This window comes from Accipiter gentilis, chromosome 14 (assembly GCF_929443795.1).
Source record: "Accipiter gentilis chromosome 14, bAccGen1.1, whole genome shotgun sequence".
Taxonomy (NCBI): Eukaryota; Metazoa; Chordata; class Aves; order Accipitriformes; family Accipitridae; genus Astur; species Astur gentilis.
The window spans coordinates 5,704,088-5,729,929 of record NC_064893.1 but is presented as its reverse complement, the minus strand read 5'-3'; the positions used below and the strand labels follow the sequence as shown (position 1 = coordinate 5,729,929).

General features: G+C 43.0%; 1 protein-coding gene across 9 annotated transcripts in view; it reads right to left on the bottom strand.

Moving 5' to 3' along the window:
- Positions 1 to 25,486, bottom strand: part of BLVRA (biliverdin reductase A) — a 41,717-nt gene extending 16,231 nt beyond the window's left edge. For 7 of the 9 annotated variants that reach the window (XR_007508092.1, XR_007508093.1, XR_007508094.1 and 4 more), the window contains exons 1-6: positions 25,356 to 25,486; positions 6,032 to 6,163; positions 4,167 to 4,286; positions 3,439 to 3,536; positions 1,915 to 2,022; positions 997 to 1,168 (exon numbers count right to left, since the gene is read on the bottom strand). Coding sequence is in view for 5 of the 9 variants with exons in the window: in XM_049816646.1 (XP_049672603.1) it covers positions 997 to 1,168; positions 1,915 to 2,022; positions 3,439 to 3,536; positions 4,167 to 4,286; positions 6,032 to 6,150 (617 nt within the window). In the remaining 4 variants the exon portion in view is untranslated. Of the gene's footprint in view, positions 1 to 996; positions 1,169 to 1,914; positions 2,023 to 3,438; positions 3,537 to 4,166; positions 4,287 to 6,031; positions 6,164 to 6,280; positions 7,658 to 9,490; positions 9,571 to 25,355 lie in introns of those variants that run through there. The other 2 variants (XM_049816650.1, XM_049816647.1) reach the window with 2 other exon arrangements.
- Positions 25,487 to 25,842: the final 356 nt, after the last annotated feature.

Genomic DNA, 25,842 nt, shown 5'->3' with positions numbered 1-25,842 from the left:
TCTGTTGCAGGAAACTTTCATCATAAGTAATTTCAACCTATCTGAAAGGACATGACCTCCATGCAGATGGCCCACAATGACCAAACTGGAGAGTTTCCAGACTTTGGACCAAGTTGAGTACTCAATCCACAGTATGAAACACTGATGACTTACTTCATTGTCATATAATATTTAAAAATATACTATTTTATAGCAAGGCTATTGTTATAATCTAATAAAAGGGAGCTCAAACTCATTATCATAGAATGCATCATCAAAAGTTTTCTGCAGGAAAGTCATAGTGCAATGATTGGAAAAAAATGACAAGTAATCCTGGCTGCTGGATTCTCACTCAGTCTGACACACTCATGCAACAAAAGCAAAAAGACAAGAAATAGGAAACAGACTGTTGTGCTACTCAGGATAAATCGAGGAAACTTCAGAACTGCAGATTAGGCATTAGTCAAGAGCAAACTTTGCATGTTGGCCTTTCAGTAGTTTATTATACTTCTGCTCAAAATGTGTGATTTTCTCTTAACCTCCAGCTAGTACTACATACTAGCACAAGAATTATAGTGCTATAAGCCAAGTATTATAACTAGTGCATTACCTTTTCAAACAGTCATATATTTTCAACTTTTGAAGAAAGGTTAGCTTTCAATGTACAGTTAGAATGTCTGATGCTAAACAAAAAATATACTGGCTCTGAACAATTTTTCAGAGTGCGAGAGAAGGGTCTTTCAGTCTTGGGCATGGTAAAATGCATTATGGGCCCATTCCTACATTCAGACATCAGAAAAGAGCTTTTAAACCTTCTTGTGCTTTTCAGCAGACATTGTTTGGTGGTGTCTCTTTTTACTGTGATTACTATAGCATGCACTTTTAGGTCTGTTTCTCTTGTACACTTTCATGCCAGCATCCATCCCTTTTGCTTCCACAAGAGAAAAAGAGGATGCAGAACTCCTGCAGACAATACCCGAGGAGCCTGGCTCATCTGCTGCCACGGCCATTACTCACTTCTTGTTTGCTGTCTGAAAGTGAACAGTCATTCTGGAATAACTCTTATCCTTCTGCTTTTCTCTGGTGGCAGAAGTAACAGTGAGGTCTCCAAAGAGGTCAATTAGCCAAGTCAGTCGGGCAATTCCACTGAAAGCTGGGAATCCTGTTTTGCTTTCATCAAGGACGCTACCTGGTATGACAGCAACAGAAAGTCTTGAGAAATAGGAAACAGAACAATGCCCTCTGCATAGGAAAGGCTGAAGAAACTGCAGTGTTGCAGGCTTAAAGACCAAGGTGTAGAAATGCCATGAGTGGATGGACTGAGTAGGACAGTCAACAAACATGGTCAACCTTGAAATAAATCGGTTGGTGAGCTATGACAGAGAAGGCTGCACAAAGTACATATACAACAAACCCTTCAGAACATGTTGAGGGCAGGAGACTGTATGTGGATTCGACAAGGGAATAAAGCAGGGAGAAAACAATGGCTCGAAAACCTCTCCCCAGCTCTTCTGCGGCCAAACACCAGTATGGAAGACTAAAGGTCCCTGTTAGAAATCAGGACACTTCCTCAGAGCTCATCCTCCTCTCTGAGATGAATATAAATGAGAAATTTGTCACTGCCACCAAAGTACAGAAGGGATGAAGAAGTGCTTCCTCCTCCATACAACAAGGCATGGGCTTGCATTCTTCATCAGATAGCAGAAAGAGGTTAGCAAAGCAACAGTCCATAGAAGACAACTATTAAGGCAAAGGTGCTTTCCAGACAGTTCTGTAATTTCATGGAAATATCCAGAACTGATGATACCTGTGTCTCTAGTCAGTTTATAGACAGAGTTTTGTCTCAAAGAACTGAATGAAGCCTGGAAGGACTGGCATCCCTGTGGAGCAGGCAGACAAATCCAGATAGATTTTGATTTCCTCACAGCTACTGACCTGTGAAATGCAATGTTCCCTTCACGAGGTCCTTCCCAGCCACCTCTTTTTTCAGCTGCTTGTACTCTTCAGTCAGAAGTTCAATGTGCTCCACATGGAGTACTTTATCTGCCATTAAAACAAAACAACAACAACAAAAAAAAAAACAAAACAAACAACACACCAGAAATCAAGGCAGATTAAATAAGAGCTTTCTGTGTGAATCAAATGCACATCTAAGGAGTAAAGGCTTCACCAGCCACCAGCGGGAACTCACTTAGAAATGTTCTCACGCATAGCTGGCAAAATGATGTCAGGAAGAAAATCAAACACAGGCCCTGCACTGAGGCATCAATCTGGCTTAAGAATTTTCAGGAGACAACAAATATAGAGACTACAGGAACAGTAGCCACTATGTTTAACAGAAACTCTGTAATGAAACCCAATACCCAACTAAGGCTGAAACATGAGTCTTCAAAGTAAAAGACGGATTAATTCTTGGCCTCTTTCCCCCCATATTTCCTTGTTCTGCAGTCTTCCTCCCAGGGTAGTAGGAAAGAAAAATGAGGGGGAAAAAATAGCGTAATACTCAGACCCAGATTGTAAAAATATGTTAGAGTACCTCCCTTCACTGCAATTAATAGGGCTACTTTGGAATAGAGGCTATCCAATACACACTGAATGTGGTCCTCATTCAATATGTGTTTTTCTGGAAGGTTTCCAGGAGAGTCAGTTTAGGCTGCTGACAGTAACTGCTGCTGCTTCAAGAGGCGAGGCATAAATTCTGCTAAATGGGAATCCATTTGGCGAGCAACAAGGCAGTTAAATAGCATTGGTACAGGGAAACAGCAAAGCAGAAATCCTATACCTCCGGTGTTTTAGGACAAACATCACAAAGGAAATTTTTGAGTAGTGGTATAAATAGTGCAACTTGTCCAAATGATTTGTACTCTGCTCCTGCCCAGCACTGTTCTTTTCCTTGCAGCCCCACACATCCCCACTGGCCTCAACTGAACCGCCAGCTTCTGACCCTTGGCACCGCAGAGATGGGACCACACACTTGCCAGAAATAAAGAGATTTTGCTTAGAGACAAGCTGTCTTTCAGACAGGGATGCCTTGCTGGCCTACAATAGCATGAGCAACTGTGTGTGACCAGTACACCACAAACGCTAGAAGCTAGGGGAGCTGTTTTGTTTTATTTTCAGGGAGAGAGAAGACAGGGAAGTGCACAAGTCCAATAGCTACACTCATTAAGTGCTTTACTATCACTGCGACATAAGTTCCCTCCTCTAACTGCATTCTCAGTGTCACAAGCAGAGACCAGTGCTTTTGTCAGAGCAAATGTACCTTACTCTTAGCATTAGTATTTGTGTGTTTATTCTCCCATTGGCACACATCTTAAATCCTAGATTGACACATCTCCAAGACAGGCATGTCATGTATGTCATGATTAATAGTAGACTGGAGCCCTGCCTTTGAGTTTGATACCTTTGGTGCTACCCGATAGGTAATACTGTTTACACCCTTGAGAACAAATGTGTTACCTTTCTGCTCAGCCATCTCCCAGAGTTCATGGGCTGCCTTTGCAGACAAAGCCATGGGGTACTCAACGAGGACATGTTTCCCAGCTTCTAAAAACATTCTGAAAGGGATACAAGACCAGTCTTTAAAAAAGTATATCAACATAATCATCTCTCCACTGCACAAACTGCTTCTCATTCCCACACTCAACCCCATATGGAGAAACGCACAATGCGGAGTAACAGAAATAAATGGCAAGTCTCCTAGCAAGGATGGTGTGGTGACTACATCACACATTTAAACACCAGGACGGCTGGGTTTTAATTCTCCTTTTCCCACAGAATTCCCTCACTTACCTACAGCAAGTCACTAAAATGCTGCAGCGTTGAGCACTGCAATTTCTAACTTCCAGACACTTGAGTGGCTGGACTGGGGCACCAGAGTGCCCTTCCTCTATATAAACTGTGAGGAAAGGCTTTGATTCCTGTTTTAAGATGCCTGTCCATCAAACACAGGCCTAGAGGTACACAACTGGAATTACTTGGGAAATGAATGCATCTTAAACCCTACTCTCTTCCAGGGCTTATTGGGTGCTCTGGGGAACTCACTGTCATTCACTTTGGGCTTCTAGTCTGGCAGTCTCTTCTCCAGCGTCCACATCCGCTCCTGCAACAGCTTTACACAGCTCCTCTATGCTTCTAAATTACAGGGGAAAGGGTGGGAAAAGGGAAAAAAAAACACCTCACAGTACCTGATGGTTTCTTCATGGCTTCTGTTCTCTGTGCTGATGAAGGCTGCATGGATCTCTTTGCTTCTTAGAGCATCTTCCAGGCTAATCTGCTTGGCCTCATTAATATTGCCAAAACTTCTCCTGAGTGTTTAGCATAAATACAACCAGAGCATAACTGTCACAGTCCATTCTTCCCAACTGCATATTGTGCAGCAGCACTTAGAAATTGTTCCCATGGACCACTGTCTCACTGAGCTCAACCAGGGTAGAACAGAGGCAGCTTGTTACCCAGGAAGGGCATTAGCACTTACAGACAGAAGTGGAGTGCGCAAAAGAACAAAACAGATGGGTCGGTGTGTAGGTGGTATCAGTACAGAAGGCATCCTCCTATTGAAGTGTAAAGTGCTTTTTGATTTTGCTTTTTTTAGTTTTGATGTTTTGTTTTTTAATAAGCACCATTATGAAAGAGCCACTTTAAAAGAGCAACTTGAAGGAAGACAGTTGCTCCTATGGGAGAACTTCTCCCCAACATGCTAGACAACATGGGCAAAAGCACTTGAGTTGGCAGTGCCACATACAAGTACAAGAAGGGACAAGCAGAAGAGGGACAAAGCAGATGGTTGGCTATGATGGCTCACACCTTGCAACATACACACCATGTCAGTGCTAAGGGGAAGGCTCTCTTGGCCACCACCCTGAGCACAGCTCCACCTGAAAATGAAACATGCACACTCCCCCCAAAAGCTCTTTGCATCAGTAAAGCCTGGAGCGGACACCTTGACAATGTTAGGATGGGTGACAGAGGGCATAAGGGTAGACCACAAGCAGGACTTGAAAGCAAAGACAGGTGATGTTTGTGTGTGACTGGAATGCAAAGAGCAAGGCAACATATCCAAGCATGCTGTTTGTGAACCGTGCATTTCGACCGCACTGTTTCTCAACAGAAATAGTGGAAACCCTATCTTCAGTGTTGTTCAAGGCTAGCTGTAGTGCTAGCAAAGGCATCAGGAAACCAAGAGTGTATTTGGCAGGGAGATAAACTGGGTGACCTAATAGGTCCTTTCAGTCTTGAACAACCCTGACTACGTGATTTAAATATATCTGGAAAAATAAATTCACAGTCTGAGATCCATACATGTACTGCCTAACTATTTAAAACCTTTATGCCCTGCTGTTATGGGGCAGACAGTCTAGCAGGAATGCTCAGCGGGAGGTATACACTAAACTTCCACAGCTCCAAGCTAGTGAGAAAAACTCTTGCTCTCTAAGAACCAACCTTAATGTACGTACTAAATTATGAGATTTTCTTTAAAGACATCTACAGGTTCAGTACCTGGTTTAAAAAAAAAAATAAATAAATCAGAATTTTATGATGAAGTTGTAATATTAGGAGCTTTACAACACGTGTTTTTTAAAAAAAAAAAAATATTTTAAAGCTCTGTAAAATTTCTTAAACCTTTGTTTTAAACATTCCTACAAACATCATGCAGACATTAGCTCATTAGTGTAATTATTGTCTGTACCATCCTAAACCTATAGGAAATTTCAGTCAGACAGAACTGCATTCCTTTTTATCACACAGATCCTACAGCAAGAACATCTCTCAGCTTTTATTTTAGTCATTTCTGCAAGGTATCTCACGAAGGTAACCTATTTGTTCCCTCTTACAAAGCTTTCTGTGCTCATTTCCTAGCTGCCACTCAGAATGACAGGCATGTTTGCATAAACCTTCCCTTTTCAGACAGCCTTAATTATAAAAGAAATATAAAACTCTGGATATTCATCCTCTGCCCCCCTCAAATAATAGCCCTCCACATGGAAAGGCATGTGCATCAGAAGAAACATTACAATATACATATTAAACATGCTAAGATGAGATTTCTAACCTGGATACAAATCCAAAGAGTTTCAGGTGCTCAGAAGGGCTGGAAGGCATCGGATTCATCAAGTCTCGGATTCGCGCTAAGCCAGCAATTCCAACTCCAACCACCACTGTCCCAAACATTTTGTTAATCTGACTGAAGGAAAAAAAAAAAGCAACTTTTTTTTTTTTTCTTTTTAGCAGGGAGAGGAGCATCTGGGAGGGGAGGTGGGAGGATAGATTACTCTTGAACCCTCCTTTCATGCAGCCAAACCTTATTCAGATGTCAGCAAGCAGTTAACAGAGATGTGATGCTATAGGCTACCGAGCTCACTCGCATCCCATTGAAATGTGGTCAAGCGCTTCAGCCTGTCATAGGACCGGTCTTGAGACTTGTATTTAAAAGCTATTATATCACAGCTCCGGCACAAAATTCTTCCTTTCCGTGAATAGAAGGTAGACTTCAAAAGTGAGACATTCTTCTATTTATATCGCTGCTTCCACACTGGAAAGGAGCCAAAAGGTTCTGCAAACCCAGCAGAGCTTTATATAAACCCTGCTGACTTCCTGAGCATCTGCAGCACAGCCTGCCCCGGGTTGCCACACGGACGTTCGCAGTGCAATGTAGCATAGCCAGAATACTTTGGGGCAGGAAGCAAAGAGCATCTTTTCTTCCCCCATGTAACCACAGGCACTTCCTACAATGTCAAGATGCAACCAACCATCTGATAATTTGGTCAAGATGCTTGCTTGATGTTTCCATGCATGAAGAAAGCTCTGCCATCTCTTTAATGACAAGCAGGCATGTCCAAGATTTACATCTCCCCAAAGTACATTCCTGCCACAATTGTATCATATGGAGGACAAGCCAGGTATTGCACTTAGTGGCCAAGCTGCTGGGCCACTGGTAATAAATTCTTTCCGTTTTATGATTTGCTATTGATTTGCAGAAGCACTGGGCAACCAGTATAACCTTTCAAACTTGCACTGTTCCACCACCGTGAGGACTAGCAACACTTTGTAAAATAATTTTAAGATTTACAGGATAAACAGCCTAAAACCAAGCCGTCAGCCCCTCTGCATTTTTTTCTTCCTTCCGTCCTACAACAGCATCCCTTCAAACCTTGTTTCTTCTGTTTCGGTGTTTTCCTTCCTGCACTGCCGATCCCTTCACCCGAGTGAACTCTTTCAATTGCTTCCACTACCTGGCTGCAGCCCTTCAAATCCTTCTGAAACTTAAATGGAAAAATGGACAACCCTACTTCACTCCTCCGTGTGACTTTTGTCTGACGGGATCACAGTGCAGCAGCACAGCCATAAATGACTGTTCTGACAGTGCTAGAGGTTGACAGCTGCTAAGAAATTACATCAACTGGCACAAAGAAAAAAAGAAATCCAATCACACATCATGTCTGGATTTTGTTTTCTATAAGCTCCTGCCTATGTATATATTCCTGTTGGTGCTGAACCCTGCTTACTTTATACATGCCAAAAGGGTACAAGGGTAAAACACACAGCAGCATGTTTAATATAAAAGAAGAAATGAATGACATTGGAAGAGTTCTCTAGGGGGATTACAGTGACATGTCATTACCAAATATTTGGGGTATAACATGACGACACTGCTTACCAGGGAAGAGAGATGTATAGCGCAGAGGCAGAGAGGGGGAAAGGAGGGTAACATAACCACACAACCCATTTTCAGTTCCACCCACCGGCAGAGTCCTGGTCTGGGCTCTCAGGTACCTTCAATTTTCTCTCTGGCCAAAGAGAAAAGAGACTGAGACTTGCACAATGATCTCAGCTGGCAGGAGCCCCTGGAGGTCACCCAATCCAAACCCCACTCAGTCACACCAGGTTCACACGTAGTTCTGACTGTCCCCATGGAAGGGAATCCAGCAACCTCCCAGGGCCCCTGCTGCAGCGTTTGACCATCTTCACAGCAAGAACTTCTTCTCAGTATCTACTCAGTTTCCTGCGTTGTCTTTTGTCATTTCACTGCACATCTCCCAAAAGAGTGTGACTCCAGCACCTCTACATCCTCCCATCAGAAAGCTATAGGCAGCAATAATACCATCCTTTACCCTCCTTTTCTGGAGGCTGGACAAGCCCAGTTCCCTCAGCCTCTCCTCATTCATCTGCTCCAGTCCCCTGACCACCTCGGTGGCTCTCCACCACACTCATTCCTGTATTTAACTTATTTCTTGTACCGGGGTACACAAAACTGGACACAGCACTGCAAGTATAGCCAGGTCCTGTTGGCCACACTCTTGCTAATGCAGTCCAGGACCTGGCTGGCCTTCTTTGCCAGAAGAGCACACTGTGGCTTGAGGTTCAACTTGTCCACCAGCATCTGCAGGGCACTTTCTGACTTTCCAGCTAGGCAGTGTCCAACCTGTACCGGCACACAGGGTTATTCCACCCTAGAGAAGGGACTGTACATTTGCCTTGCCTTAACTTCATGATGTTCCTGTCTGCCATTTCTCCAGCCTGCCCAGGCCCTTCTTGTGTACTGTCCACTCCCCACAGTTTGATTTCATCCACAGACTTGCCAAAGCCACACTCCATCCTATCATCCACGTGGTTAAGGCATTTACCAGTACTGAAGATGAGCACAATATTTGCCCTTTTCCAGTCACCAGGAACCTCCCCTGATCACCAAGGGGCTTCACAGTGACATCAACCAAGTCCCTCAGGGCCCTTGGACGCACCTTGTCTGGTGCAAGGGGCTGCTGTACGTTCAATTAGCTCAAGAGCTATATCACTGTCTTCTACTGTGGGTAACTCTACCTTCTCACAGACTCTGTTAGCAGACTCAGAAACCCAGGAGGTCTGAGGACAGACCTTACTAGTGAAAATTGAAGCAAAAATAAGCATAAAGTACCTATAATTTCCTTCACCCTGGCCCCACTGAGCAGCAGGCTCATATTTTCTCAGCTGCCTTTTTGTTGCCAACATACCCAGAGTAAACCCTTCCCATAGCTTGTTTCAGCTCCAGCTGAGCTTTGCCTTTCCGAGCTTTGTCCCTGCAAGCTTGGTCACTGTCTCTGTGTTCCTTGTGGATAGTCCCTCCCAGCTTGTGCACTTTCTTTTTGTGTTTGAGCTCAGTCAGGAGGTCCCTGCTGATCCACGCTGGCTTTCTGCCATGCTTGGCTCTGCTTGCAGCACACTGGAGTGGGCTGCTTGTGCTGTGGGGAGGTCAGCCCTGTAGATCAACCTCAGCTCCTCTGCCCCCCAGGTCACTCTCCCATAGGACCTTGCCAAGCAGAGCCATCAAAAAGCCAAGAAAGTGCTCTTCTGAAGCATATGGTTGTAATTCTTTAAAATTTAGATTCATAAAGGGCTCCAGTGTGAATCAGGACCAGGTCAGCAGAGGTTTAGAAGCAGTCCAGCTGGAGAGCAGGACTTACTTTAAGTAAGATCAGGGGCTTACTTTAAGTTCAGAAACTTTCAAGGTTACTGGAGTTAAGCTGTTAATATTTACCTACTGCCTTTAGCAGGACTGGGAGTCACACAGCAGACAAATTCCCATGAAGCTCCTACAGTCATCTTGTTTCCAAGAGCTGCTTTTTTTTTCTGGTGAGCTGCTGACCTCTGCTTCAATGAAGTGGAGAAGGAGGGGGAGCCGACTACCTTCTTCACTGCCATGAACAAAGAATATCTCTCAGCAGATGCTCAGGTTGCTGAACATCAACCTTCTCGCCTCTCCTTTGAAAAAACTTCCCTAGTTTCATCTGATGAACAACTTCTGACGTCCTCAAAAGTCACATTTAAGAGAAGCAAGATTATTTCAACCTAAGAACAAAACCTGTTACTATGCAACCCGTTGCCATAGCAACCAGCCATTCGGTCCAGGTCAAGGGTTTGCAGGTTAATAATGTATCGACATGGAAGGAGACAGCTACTAAATGTACATTATAGAACCTTTGCTTATGCACGTAGCTATGAGAAAAATCGTTATGTATGCATTCCTGTTGCAGCTTTTTATTACCCTCATTTTGGTCACACAACGAATTGTGCAGCCGCTCAGGGAGAAGAGTAAATTAGATGGTTTTTGGAACTGTCATGAACCAGGTAAGAGCAGAATAGAGAATACTCATCTAAGAGTCCAGATAAATAGATGAAAATTTACTCCTTATTTCAAACCTTTACATGAGGATAACAGCTACAGTTCTCTTTCAAGTACAAAAATGATGAAGGAGGAAGACCAAACTGTAAACTGCTGTGCCTGCCTTCCATGCCTTTTTCTTAAAATTGGTGACCTCTGTTAAAGCTTTGACAAAAAGATTTCAGAGGCATCTTCAAGGCTGCTGAACTTTGGCTCCTGTCGTACTGAAAAAATTGTACAGGAAGTGATATAACACTGCATCAGCCAGTGTCCAAAAGCATTTTCTCCACCCTTTCTTAACCGGCTGTATGAAAGCAAAGGGGCTGGTGAGAAGATTAGAAAGGGATGTCCTTTGTGCTCACAGACTCTGACTGAGGACTGCTTCCCACTGCCCAGCAGCAACCTCCCCGGTGTGGTCGCAGGCAGCCCTGCCAGCCTTGCCAGCCCCACCAAGGGCTCCCTCTGAACTCTGAACCAGGGTGGGGGGCATGGTGGCTGCCGACTGGTGTGGGAGCTTTTTCCCACTGACGGCCAGTACAAGTGGCTCCTCTTACTAAAGGGAGATGAGCCCTGCATGACACACAGGCAGAGCCGAGAAAGGCATCTAGCTGAAGAGGATCATTTATCCTACACCGATATATCATTGTCCTGTCACCCCTCTGCTCTCTGTCAAGCTGTCTGTGCTTCTGCTGCTTAATTCCTCTGTTGGATAGATCTACACTACTCGGTAGCAAAAAAAAGTGCTTTATACCCAAGTATTCTTGTGAAATTTAGCAGTAAAACAGGAATATTCAGCAGCAAAACAAGCTATGGAGTATGCCCAAAGGAATCGGTCACCCAGCAAATGTGTTCCCCCCGCAGTGCAATCACAGTGGGACTTCAGCCCCTACATCTCAAAACCGCTAACGCTCACTGAGGTAAGCTTAAGGGAAGCAAGGCTTACCTCTCCTTCATGAGACATCGCTAAGGCCACGCAAAGCCACTGTACAGGCAAGATAGAAGGCAAAATGACTACCTCCCTTTCAAAAAAATTTTTCATGGCATATCTAGACAGTACAGGATGAGAACGGGTACTTTCTCTCATGATATATAGAGAATTTCAGTAAGCCTCATGCATTCTTCCTGCAGTTTTCAGAGTCTCATTCCCACAGATATGAATGAGTGATTCACATCAGACATCAAAATACTTCACAATTAATTTCACTACAATAGCATAACACGGATGTGGGAGGCTTTCCTGAAGCACTCCCAGCCTGGTCTTTTTAAGTGTGCCACTTCAAGCGACTACCATTTTACTGCCACACGTACCTTAAAGAGTAGCAGAAACCTCGCAGATGAGTACTAAATCTGAAAATACTGCTGTCAAGGCTAGTTCACTTTTGCATACTCAACAGTTGAACCACTTCATTACCACAGTAATTTTTCAGCAATTTTCACTCTCTCCAGCACCCCCTTCCGTACCTGTCAGAATTTTGCTTACATTAAATCTATAACTCTACCAAACCTGAGTGCCGACACATGTTGTCATTTCCCTCCTGATGCTTAAAAATACACAATACAATCCCCACTGACCTGGCACACATCTCCCACTAGTCTGATGAGTAAAGTGGGACTCCTATGGCCAGGTGCCAGCAACTGGGGAGACTGGGATTCAGAGGCAGCTACTGGGCAGACTGAGTGTCTGAGCCTGGCTGCTGGAGGAATCCACCTTGTACCTAAGTACATATATATATAATCTCACTAGCAGACCTTTATCCTGCTCAGCCAGAGAGGGGATCAAGATGAAGCTGCTCTTGTCTGTGTTTCTGTGAGCGCTCTGCCTGTGATCTGTGTGGCTGGCCACATACATGTGCGTATACGTGGTGTATGCGTGTGCTCTGTGGGCACGTGCTGACTGGGAATACGTTTTCAGCCTCAATACTGGCTGGACCAAGGGTCACGGAGCTGCGCAGCCTTGCCGCTTTCAGGCTGTTGGATATTTATCCCTAACATAAGCCAGGCTGGACTGAAGAAGTCTTCCAGAGCTCCCTTTGAGCAGACTTGTGGATTAGACATCCTAGAAAACATTTTCTCTGTTACAGCAGCAAAGCCCTGAGATGAGACTTGCAGCATCTTCCTCAACAGAAGTTTTTAGGGGAACACCGGAGAGATGGCAGCAGTCACCGTAAAAATCAACAAGTTGAAAACTTGAGGTTCCTTCCACCCCTACATCTTTGATTTCAAATACCCAGACACCTGCCAGATGCTGTACTCGGGGTGTTGGTACATCCTACTCTCATTGTCTGCTCTTAAGCAAGACGCATCTCCCTGGAGCAGAGAAAGCAGAAGCTGAACAGCGTGGCTTTTGTTAGTGTTGTTTTTTAAAAGGGAAGAACTGCACAAATGTTCCAATTTAGCAGCCTATTCAAAGGCATAAATAGCCTTTGTTCTGCAGGAAACCACTTAGGCACTTTAACCTCTGTATGTGTCGAAGTACCTTCGGGAAGTAGGCCCGACACAGGCCTCACTAATCCTAACTGAAGGCAGAGCTTGAAGAAAAAAGAAAAACAGACATGAAGGCAAAGAAAGTAATTGTTTGAATGCTAACATGCTGGAGTGGGAGTTTGTGGTTTTGCTCTGCCTTTGCTGCAACCTAGAGATAAAAGCCAAGTCCTTCTGCAAGAAAGAGACAGTCAGGAAGGCAACCCCCAACACCCTCTTTGTTACTTCTTTTTAAAACATTAATTGAAGATAAAATGAGAGTCAGAAATTTTCTTCAAAAACTGCCGAGACCATTTACAGCCCCCACGTTTCAGAGGAAAACAACAGCACCTAGAAGTTGTAGAGCAGCCACATACATTTTCCTTGAGAGTTGTCCTTTACAGTCTTAGGTATCAACCCTCCCCAGCATCTCTCCATCTCTCACACCCATCTCTCCGGCTATCGCAACCCAGGCCATGGCTCCCTGGCAGGCATACAGGCTCTGGTAGGCGAATTACACCTTTGAGGCACGAACTCTCCCAGAGGCTGGCTGGCAGAAGACAGCCTCTCATCCTGACCGGGACCACTGTACCTTGGAAACAGCCAGTGCGGGCTTTTCTTCCTGGCTTTTAAATGCCATTGGAACCATACAGCTGCATCGGTTTACATTTATATGCAGGTTTCTCTGCCTGCGCTTTCTGATTAAATTCTGGTTTTCCAGCTGGCTGCCAAAGCTGAAGCTGATATAGTTATGTCGAGATACGGCCAGATGCTGTGTTACACCTGCCAAACAATTACCTTTACTATATACAGTGATGGATAATAATAAATGACTGCACTTGTAACAGATACACTGTCTCCAGCATTGATACCTAAGCAGAAAGGAAAACGTTTATTAAAACATACTTCTGCAACTTAACCCTACTAACTCCAGAGTCCACAGCAGTCCTGACTCCTGTCACAGTGAGGTTGCTCTCCACAGCCTGCAACTCCATACCTACAAGAAAACCACCTCACAAAATTAATATAAAACCATGAGAGGTACTGGAAGAATCTGAAAATCTGTTTTTAATACATGACATTCTCCATCCTGTGGGGGACTGAATCAGAAGTGCTGTGACATACATGCATGGGTATGAATGACCATTTTGTCCTGTTCTCTGTCTGTAGTCACCCTTTGTGGTTCGGATTTGGTTGCTAGTCTGAAGAGGAAAAACCAAGGCAAATAACACTTCTGAGATGGAGTCCCAGAGATCTGTGAGAAGCTAAGTCCTCGGCCTGGCTTGTTTTGTTTGAAACTCTGCCCTCAGATAACCTGTATCGTTTCAATTTTGAAGGAAAAAAATAGTGATTTGTGCAGCCAGTTTAAATGGTGGACCTTGCCTATTATAAGTGCTTTGCATCAGACAACTGATTTCTATAGGTGACAGCTGAGAGCCAAATTACATTTGGATGTAATTTGGATACTACACTACTAATGCTGAAACTATCCAGGAAAAAACTGAGCCCATTTTTGAGCACCTGAAAAAAATAAAGACATGAAGGCTCCACTTTTTATTTTAAAAAAATATCCCCTTAAAAAAAAAAAAAAAAAAGAAAAAGACAAACCACCCTTACTTCTAATGTTAAGTGTCCAGGAACTACTCTGGAGCAAATTATAGAGGGCCTTGTGAAACTTCTGGTGGGTAAATAAACAATCCCACATAACTGCAGTCTCATCACAGCTATTCTTTAACCAAAAGGCTGTTTGTATGTGGCTAATTAGTGTATGACTAAAGCAAAAAGAGCCACAAACAGTCCCCAAAACTTCTTTCAGGTTTTAATGTTCAATAACAATTTTTGAAAATGAATTTTTCTATGGTGGTAGAAGAAGAGATGAGCATTTTAACAAGCAACTGTCAATTACTTTGGAGTGAAGTCCAATTTTAGATGAGCACTCAGGAGAATGAGCTATGGCATGGAGCTATCAGCAATTCCCAGATCCTAATTTTCCATGGGATCAAACAATATTATTGCTATAGCACCAGTCTGTGCCTGAACACAGGCTGGAGAAAATAACCCTGAGTAAAGCTAAAAATGGTACTAACTCAAAGAGGGGAAAAAAAGGCATGAAATACATCCTCCACCACTTTTTTGACTTAACACCCATGTAAACACTAAAGCTATCAGAGTTGAACTCTACCAGGTCCCTGTGGACCACAAAGAGTGTCCCCTGGCTTCCCTGTAGAACAATAAAGCCACCAGAGTAAAGTCTCCACATGGCTAAGCAGCTGAACACCAACTACTGAGACTCTGCCTAAACACCTATTTCATACAAAGACATTGCTGTTTTGCGCTGACTCCTACACTTTTTAAAATTGAGAGCTTTCCACGTTTCATTAAAAAAAACAGGAGGACTACTCATCCATACCTGCATTTTGGGAGAAACTTTACTCAGAGCTAATCACAAGAGGTGTAGCTGACAGGGCAGGGAGCTGACACATGCCAAATGATCTCAGCGCATTCCCTTCCCTCTTTTATGCTGCTCATTTTGTTTTTGCTGTGTCACCTACAGAGTGAAGAGGCTTCTCTACCTCACTTGATAGATTCACAAGTGCTTTGCAGGTGAACTTTAATGCCAGGAGTGGCTTCCAAGCCTTTGCTGTAATACAAATGAAAGTGACGATGGACAATAACAGAAAAATGTTCTGAAACATTTTCTTAATTACTACATCTGCCCCTGAATTTGCCTGCCAATTACTGCAGTCCTTTCTACAAGCACTTTCTTCTTCAAAGGGCCAAAGGAATGCAGAGCTGGGCTGGGCAGATGCAGGAAAGCTGTATTCCCAGGCTGTATTCTTACTTTCTCCCAGAAGTTTACTGGGTGACCTAAACCAAGCAAGCCACATCCCCTTTCCCTGTCATTCCTCCCAATTCCAGAACAAGAGAAATCTCTCTCCTCTGTAAGGTACTCTCAGACCTACTGATGATAAATGCAACGTAAGAAGTAGGTATTATTACAACCACTCTTCTTTGCTGTACACACAGATCAGACATCTAGAAAAGGTTTGTATTAAAATATCTATATAAAACAGTGCCATATAATGCATGACACAAAAAATACATTTTTTTTCTTTCCTTTCTCTTGCTGTTAAATTCATCTGAAACCCGAACACTAGAATTATATGCATGCTTAGCTTTAATCGCAAGTAATCCCATTGATATCAATGAGAATAATCCTACGAGTACACTAAGAACTAAGAGCTTTTGCTGTTTACTGTAATATTAGTAGTCACAAGAACAAAACACATATCCAGCCACAAGTATGTTCTTTTAATATCTTTATGGACTCAACCTAATAGATGATACCTATCTTCCGGTCCACTAAATGTCACCACATCACAGACCTGTAACAGGCTGACCTATTTTGAGAATCCCCCAAACAAAAAAAGCACTGCTACACACTGCAGTCACCATAAAGATATTGCTTACCATGGCTGATGAAACCCTCTGCCTCCATCATCAGCATGACAGCAACTCCTAATAACAGAGGCCTGCCCCATACTCTCTTCAGAGCAAACAATATACACATAAATTGTAGCTGGTCAGACAAGTGTATTTTTTTTTAGCTGACTTTCTATTCCCCTACCCCAGCAAAAATGTTTTCACACTTCTAAAATAAATTGAGAGTGATAGAAAGGGTTTTTATTAATAACTAGATAAAGATAACTTGAGAAGTAGATAAAGTTTTGCATAACATAATCTTAAAAATTATGCACGCAATGGCTAACAACTCTGCCATTTTATCAGTCTACCACTCTTCAGTAGGGCCTGAAAAATGCAATGGATGCTCTCTATTCCCATTCAATTTTGGAAATCTACCAATGTCAGCAATTGCTTGAGAGTAGGAACAAAAATAGCTCTTGAATGAAGATTAACAATTGAAGTTACTCAAATTCCTCCTAACTTTAGAGCTCAGTATTTTTCATGTTATTGGGCACTGCAACACTGAAGAATCATACAGGCCAGCCACTAGCCTGCTCTCTTATGAAGTTAGTCTGCAACTCAATGTGATTTAGCAGTCAAGTAGTCCTGACATGCTCCTCATTTGTTAAAATTGTCCCAAGAAACTAAAAACACCTTTACCAAAAATATCAGCCGCTAGAGGGGGTGTTTAATATCCTACTTAAATCATACTGATAATAAAGTTAATTAAAAAAAAAAAATTAAAAAGGATACAGGAATGCTGTAAAAACATATTTCCCAGAGTACTTCAACTGCACATTAGGTCCCATGCAAAGTTTTAAGAAGAACAACGCCCTCTTTGCATATAACCGGACACAATGCAAAAGCAAACGCCACGTCTTCCCTTCCAATTCCTAGGTCTACCCACATCAAACCTTGTGATTTCTACAAGCAGAGATGTAGTTTTATATGCCAAGAAGATGGCTAAATTACCACTAGTTTTGATTTGCCTGTACAGACAGCTCTGAGCATGCCTAAACCCAAACCTTCAAGTGTGCCAACCTAAAGCCTGACATGCTCAGGCTCGGGCTTGACAAACAACTGAAAGAATGACCTACAAAATGGTTCCTATTTACAACTGTCTGCCTCTTTACAGATCCACCATCACCAGACTTATTGTTCTAAAAAGTCTCCAAAAGGACCTAAACAACTGCCATCAAGTTGGGTCCAACTGCAAGCAAAGCAGAAGATCCTACTTAGCTCAAACCACTCTAACAACTACATGTATTTAAAACATGCCTAGAGATAGATTAATATATATTGCCACTCCTGCACATGGACGTATAATGAATACAAAACTCATTAGAAATTATAAACTGACTTGATGATTGGGTCCACACAGTGTCATTAGCTGGACAAGGATACTGGATGGATTGTGCTAACATATTAGGGGCATCGTAGGTTCTACATACTTTGTTAAATCTCATTGGTTTGGAACCAGCGACGCTGCTGGCAGCAGCTACAAAACTCATGACCCTCTCCAAAATCTATGTAAAAATAACTATAATTGGTAAATAGGCTTTAAAAAGAACCTTTACTCCTCAAAATCTGCCTTGAAAGCATCCTGGTTTTGCCTAGGATACAGTTAAATTTCTTTCCAGTAGCTGATACAGTGCTATGTTTTGGATTTAGTATGACAATAATGTTGATAACACACTGATGTTTTCAGTAGTTGCTAAGTAGTGTTTAGTCTAAAGTCAAGGATTTTTCAGCTTCTCATCCCCAGCCACCAAGAAAGCTGGAAGGGCACAAGAAGTTGGCACAGGACACAGCCAGGGCACCTGACCCAAACTGGCCAACGGTGTATTCCATACCATGGGAAGTCCCATCTAGTTTAGGAACTGGGAAGTGCGGGCGGGGAATTGCCGCTTGGGGACTAGCTGAGTGTCGATCGGCAGGTGGTGAGCAATTGCATTGTGCATTACTTGTTTTGTATATTCTAATTATTTTATTATTGTTGTTATTATCATCATTATCATTATTTTCTTCCTTTCTGTCCTTTTAAACTGTCTTTACCTCAACCCATGAGTTTTACTTGTTTTCACTTCTCGGGGTAGGGGGGGGTGGGGGGAGTAAGCAAGCGGCTGTGTGGTGCTTAGTTGCCGGCTGGGGTTAAACTACGACAGAAAGATGTAGAGCTAGAAGGTTTTAGTGAAGATGACTGCCTGCTCAGCGGAGTATTTTAAATGCACAACCTATTCAGAACCAGCATGGCCACGTAATTAGGATAAAAGAACCCAATACCACTCTTTTTATTTCCTCTGCCAAATGAATGTGCTTAATATGGACCACTCTTTAGTTATAACAACTGTGGCTGAACAAATGGATAATATCCCATCAAAGGCAGGATTGGCACAACTGCCTAATTTTGCAGTAACTAAAACAAGCTACTGCAAAGGTTCAGGAGCAGACAATATTCAGGCTACTGGAAGAGGGAAACAGACCTTGTAAAAGATGTAGAAAAAGAACTGGATCATGGAAGCAGATTTCTAAGGGAATACTTCTGTTTGAAACATAATCAGACATTTCTCTCTCTTACCCAGGTTTTACTAGAATATACCCACTTCATTTTTTCTGTGATATTTTGTGAGTGAAGTGATTTAACAGTTACTCTTGTAAGAGAAGAGCTCTGTTCCCACCTCAAGTTCATGTCCTTAACTACACCATTCCTTTAAATGGTCAAAGAGGTCACTGAGTTCCAAAGAGAGTGGCTATACTGAACCACCACCACCATCCTATGCTACCAACGGTAACATAAAAGTAATTTTAAAGTGTAACAGCAATCCTGCTCATTACTTTATTCAGCCTTGCAGCTTTTTATAATATCAGTCTAAATCCCTTCTTCTCTCCTTACCCTCTGCTACCATAACTCAACAAAGCATTCTGAGGTTCTGGGAAAGAAGTTCACTGTATAAGAGTAATTTCTATTATTTAAGCCATGTACATCTCAGGCATGACTGTGGTCTCTTCACAGAATGGGCTTCAGACAAATCATCTCTTTATTTATCATTAGAAATGGAAAACACAAGGCATCCTACATTAATATCATAAGCACAAACACTACACATGGGCATCTGTAAATTGCCACTGTTTTATAGATGCCTGCCTTGGATACCGGACAATAAATCTCTGTTCTTCCCTCCCATGGTCAGACTTGTGTACATAAAGGTAGCAATGGAGCCTCAGAAGCTCAGAAGACATACATGACACCTGTCTGCAATGATCTGTCCTCCAAGTCCACTTGGATCCATTGGCTCTGTTTAGAATTAAATTGAGTTGGAAAAAGAGCCTAAAAGTGTGGCCAAACAATAGCTTATGAGTCAGACTTACAGGTTGTCCTGGGTTCAGCTGGGATAGAGTTAATTTTTACAGGAACCTGGGAGGTGGGGGCATAGCCGGGGCAGCTGACCTGGACTAGCCAAGGAGCTATTCCATACCATGGGACATCATGCCCAGTATATAAATGGGGAGCGGGCCGGGGGGTGGTCTGTGTTTTCGGTGGGGGAAGTGGCGGAGCATCGGGTCCCAGGTGGTGAGCAGTTGCACTGTGCATCACTTTTTGTATACTTTTTCATTAGTGCCGTTGTTGTTGTTGTAATCTTTTTGTGTTTGTCCCAGTAAACTGCCTTTATCTCAACCCTCGAGGTTCCAGTTTCTTTTTTTAATTTTTCTCTCCTCCGTCTCCTCCCCATCCCACCGGAGCGGGGCGGAGGAGTGAGCGAGCGGCTGCGTGGTCCTTTGTTACCGGCCGGGCTGAAACCATGACACAGGTCACAAGCCATTTGACTACACTTGCTTTCAGGCTGGATGGTTTTTCCTCCTGACCACATGGATTTTAGTTCTGCAGCCTGGAATAGGAAAGTTTATCCCAGATAAGCATATAAGCAAAAATAAGGTCATGTAGGAGCTGGAAATTAAAAATAATAATAGTGACCACACTATAAAAGAATGTACTTTGAACTTCTTTTTGTTAAAATGACAAAATGGTTTGGGTTGGAAGGGACCTTTAAAGACCATCTAGTCTAACCCCCGTGCCATGAGTGTGATGTTTGCCTTTTTCCAGTCACTGGGGACTTCGCCTGATTGTCATGACTTTCAAAATAAGATAGAGAGTGACTTGGCAACTGCATCAGTTCTCCCTGCTCATGATAATTCTCTTGATGAAAAAGGCGCTCTCTGTCAGCATGGCAGTATGAGATCCCAAAGGCAAAAGATGAAGAGTTGAAGCCTCATTTAGTAGTCCTTTAACCAAAAGAAACTTAATCTCCAGGGTTATCAGCACCTTCATGCTTCCTCAGGAGTTGGCAACTTAGCAGCACCTAGGATAGGAGAACTTCCCCTCCCATGTTTTAAAAACAGGAACATTTTGCTTCTGGTATTACAGGTCATTTGATGCTGGGAAGGTACCAGCCAACTGACAGGGATGGTAGCATGCTGCAGCGGACCAGCAGTTTTTCCTGAAAGGTGCTCTCTCAACCTGAGTACATGAACGCAAGAGAACTGCCGACCTTGCATTTGGAAAAAAACAGTGCCTCGTGCATTTCCCTGGTGCAAAATTAGGCCTTCTTCCGAGCCAGCAGGGAATAAAGACTGTGCTCTCCATCTCTGCCCTCTTGAGAAAGCAGCATGCTTTCTGGTGGAGTCTTAACAGAAAAACTGGGCTCAGAGTAGCCAGTGAATTACATTACTACATTCCCTGCTCGGAGGGCAAGAGGAAAAAGGATGTGAGGCTCTTCTCTCCCCTAAAACAGAGGACCAGCTGCCATCCAGCCACTTTAAGCACTGTTTATATTAACATATAATATGGATATTTTTATGGTTCTTTTCCTGTGTTTTCATTGTGTCTACATTGCAAATATTACTAGATCAGGCTGGTTGTCACCAGGACCTATCCATGAAGGACTGGGTTGGAAACACCTGTCAGAATACTATTATTTTTAAACTGTAAGCAGACAGGCAAATGCCCCGTTTATTCTTAAAAGATTTATTCAACAGCCCTTAGTCTTAAGGTCTTATTATAGATGCCAGCCATATAAAAACAGACAGTATACCTTACCTTTGTAAATACTGGGCTAAATGCAAAGATCGATATTCCACTTCACTACACAAGTAAGTAAATGTAAAATAAATTTTTAAAAAAATCAAAGTTTGGGTTAGCTGCTGCCATTTGAGAAGATTACAAAGTCCAAATGAAAAACACATTTCCTAGAGCAAACATTTCCAGTAGCTGCTGGTACCTGTTATCCTGACTTCTGGATGATGAACCTAAGACACTGCAGGTTACTCAAGACTGCCAATTGAAGTACTCCATACTTACGAAAAAAACCAGGCCCACTCTATCTTACGCTGGACACCGAGAATGAAAGCAGATGAAGCCCATGGTCACCTTCAACGCTGGAAGCGTACCACTCCAGTTTATAGCCTCATCACTTAACAGTGAATTGTCACCAGTACAGAATTCATCTTTATCCTTTTCTGTAAGTTTCTTACAGATTTTTGCCACTAGAGAATCATAGTTTTAGAAGAAGACAGAAGCCAGGAGTTAATTTGCCTTCTCCATCCAAATTTTATGAATGTGATTTAATGGGGACAAAAAAAATCTCAGTCTTCATACATTTGTATCTGTCACCAAGACTAAGCACAGAGAGATCTACACAAACACGCTGATCCCGCTTCTAGCTGCACGCAACTGTGCTATGCCTGAGAAAAATTAGCAAATCACTCCAAAGACAAGTATGAGCAAGCCTCTGTGCTCTCTAAATTCATCACCAAGTAACAGACTAACCAGTTTTCTGTTCCTAATCTCTGTCAGAGCCTGCAAAAGACAGTAAACACTGACGAAGGGCTGTTCTCTGTAGCAACAGAAAGGTTCACAAAGCTTTATAGCTTCTAACACAGCTAAAAAACATCCATGGTGTTTCAACTAGAAAGACTGTGGTCTCAACTTTTCCCCTCACATCCTGTACCACTTCTTCCTCTTATTTAGAGATTACTTAATAATTCCATAATCTTTCTTGCAGCTTTTCTCTGTTCTCATTCACAGAACAAAAGTAATGACAAGACAATAGAGGTCCCTTTCTGCTTACACATTTCACCAAGAGGGAAAGCTAATAAACACAGTAACATTACTTAAGCCATGAGAACAGCTTGCTTTATTAGCCAGCATAGTGCAGCCTTTAATTTAGCATTTAGGATAGTTACTACAATATAACAAGAACACTAGTTGCCCCAAACAGAGTCTTTCTAAGTGGTTTATAATGCTATACTGAGAAGAAAGAGGGGGGGGGGGGGGGGGGGGGGGGGGGGGGGGGGGAAACTTCTTTTATGCTAACTGTTGAACTCATGTTGTTAAAGTGGTGGATTGCACTCATCTGGAATAACAAGATTAGCAAATGCATTTCATTATCTTTCCTAGTCAGGTGTGTTTTCTGCAATGCTTTCTAATTAGCACAGTAGAGCTCTGTCTGGGTTGCAAATATTAGTCTAGGGAACGCTTAAGTTCAGTTAAACAAAAAGCCAAAGCGCCTTTTGCTTAGTAGAAAAGAAACAGGTCAAATATATATTTATATTTTTATTACAGTTGCACTTATTTTATAAAGGTTCAAGATGTAAGCCCAACCATTTGGCCTTAATGTGCGCAAGAACGCTTTCCATGGTTCAAGGCTAGCTCCAGAGGAGAGGGCCAGGCTCTCATCAACCTTTATTCTACTAAGTTACAAGAGGTCATGTATACATTCAGGGGGGTTTTTCTTACTACAGGATTAAGCTGCTAAGTGCCTTGGCTTTCAGACTATTTTTCTTGCTTAAGCGCTATTCCCTCCCCTCTTGGTGAAGTAACCTTTTTGACACCTCACTTTATTAAGTGCAGTACAAGCATAATGTAAGTTCTTTTACTACACTGAGCACTACCTGTAAGCTTCAGAAAGATCTACGGTTACCTGAAAATTAGATTTGAAAGTTATCCCTGGTCCCACATATGTTGATGTTGGTGCACCACTGTGTCAAACATAGGAACTCCTTTTCTGCAGAGTTATTCTCCCACTGCAAACACTGCTTTATCACACCTATCCAAGCCCTTTCTGTTAGCTTCTCCACTTCTTTGCAGCTTTGTTTTTATCTCTTGTTGCCTGACTGCTGCTTACCTAGCCATGGATGGCAGCACAGAGCTTCAATGATCACACCAGTGGTAATGGAAAACACCCACTGAAGCTTCCTACAAGTCCGCAAACCATACAGTGCAATAGCCTCTCTAAAAGGCATATGAAACTGAGGTGATTTCAGAATCATCATTAAAAACCAAAAATGCCAATGTGCATTCCAGTCTTGCATCTTACTGAAGTCCTGACACCAAAGTATAAGATGGGAAGTGATTCCCATTTTAATTCAAAAACTGGTCAGTTAATTTGTCCATTTATCTTCACTTGTTTTGACAAGGACGGTTTGTTTTTAGTGCAGAGATCAAAGTGGCCTTTTTCTCATCCTGTTCTCATCTGCTGAGCTTAGTTTCTGAAGTCTGTGGATATAGCAGAGGTTCTTCATTTTAAAAAAAAGAAAAAGTTTGGCCCTTTGACATTTAAAATGAAGTTCCCAGAGCTGAATGTGGTGGTCTCTTGGGGTTATTGGGGGAGGGGGGGGGGGGGGCAGTTGGGGGGGGGGGGTAAGGAGTGGGTGTTGAAACAGCGAGTTAGCACAACAATTTTGAAAATAACGAGGACACTAAAAATAAGAAGTTGAAAACTACAAAGATCGATTCTCCTTTTTAGCTATACAAAATAAGCATTGCTAATCCTTTAAGGATAACACAAACTGTACTGCACTGACTTAAACTCCAGCTGCTCACAAACAGTAACTCAATTCACTACTATCTAAAGAAACTGTGATGTTGGTATCAGAAGAAACACTTGTTGACCATGTGCATGTAAACTCAGGACAAGTCCCAAATCGTCAGCCCTTCAGTATAAGGGAATTTCCCTGATCCAATACTAATCATATCAGTCATTAATATTTTACTATCAATTATTGAATATGGAAGTTGCATGCACCGCTTTCAACAATAGTATTTAGTAAGACTTCAACTAAGGCTTTCTTCTATCTGCTAAAAATAATTTTAAGTATTTACCTATTGCTCTTTGTTTTGTGAAGATTGAATTTCAAGTTGGATTTATATTATTGAAACAGGTTTGTCTTTATTTTCCCATTTATCAACACAAAAGACAGAAAGATGTTCAAACACTATGTTATTGATTTTTGGTACAGTGTCATTCTGTGTTGACATTTGTAATCAGAGAACCAACAGCTGAACGATTATCCTCATTTCAGGAAAATTACTTTGGCAAACCAATGCAAGGAGATTGATAAAAACTATTTCACACAAAATCAGTTCAATATACTGTTGCCCTAATTAACACCAGCTTGGTTTTTTTGAACAAGCTCCAACACAGAAGTTCAGCACAATGCCAGCAGAGTTATATAAAGGCTGAGCCCGTCTTTTCTCTGTGTGTAGACTGAGCCTTGATGAATGTTTGTGTTTTTTTTTAAGATAGAGATTGGTGGTAGCTGTGACTAGAGCATAAAGTAATTATTGATAAAGTGTCAATGTGTTTTACACACGGATTCTGTACCATATCCGGGAACGTAAGAACCCCCTTTCTCCCACCAAAGTCTGTCTGGAATATGGCCCCACCGTGTTCCTTTACAACAGGAAAATATTCTCATCTCTGCTTTACACATGGGTAAAGTGAGGTACAGCAAGGTTAATAGCCTGCTGTTTCAGAATGGGGTGTCAAAACACCTGCAGTAAACATGGATTTTAACAGGACTCGGAGGAAGCTCAGCTCTTCTAAAAACAAGCCCAGAAGACACTCTGTAGGAAAGGTTTTAAGTGACTTCTCACACTCGGCATGCAGTGCTCTGGCCACCCAGTGATGCTACCTGGCTACTTCCACATCATTTACAAGCTAACACGCTGCTTTCACGGCACCCTGGACGTTCTTCCGAACAAAGGGCTTTTCTCTTTTTTCTTTCTCTGTGTCCCCCCCCCCCCCCCTCCCCGAGGGCTGGCCTGTCCCCTCCCCTGTGGTGGGTGTCTCTGGAGCAGCGAGGACGACGTGACTTTGCAGGGCTCCCCCACTCCTTCACAGCCGAGGGAGAAACCCTGGTGGCAAGCAGTCTTGGGAAGGGTGGAGGTGGGGGGGTGGGGGGGGGGGCGGTCAGAAGACGAAAGCGGTACTTGCAAATCCTAATTACAGTTAGCAGGGATTAAGTAATAGTCACTAACCTCTTCAGCTCACAGAGGAGAAACGTGATCCCGTTTAATTCTCCTCCGCTGCCTGCAGCTCCTTCTTATACAACACCGCAGATCCAGCATATCGCCCTGGTGCTATCGCTGCAGCAACACCCCCTTGGCCAGGAATCCAATAAGGACACCACAGGGGCGGGCTATAGCCAGAAGCAGCTGCAGCAGCAGAAAGGCTGGTACGGGCGCAGGCAGCGAGGCTGGGAGCTTTCGCCTAGAGAACCCCGAGAAGGCTGCACATGGCTAGCAAGGGGCTGTCACCTCCCTGGGGACCTGTGCGACACCCCGGTTAAGCGCACGCAGCCGTCACCCCAGCCAGGCGCTACCCAGAGCCCAGCCGTGCAATGGCTTGCAGACACCGGTACACCAGAAGCGCTCACCTCCACCCGGCCGCATCCGTAGGGTTTACGCTACAGGCTGAGCCCATGCTCAGGAAACTGGGAGTTTCGGCAGTGCCGAGCAGGAAAGA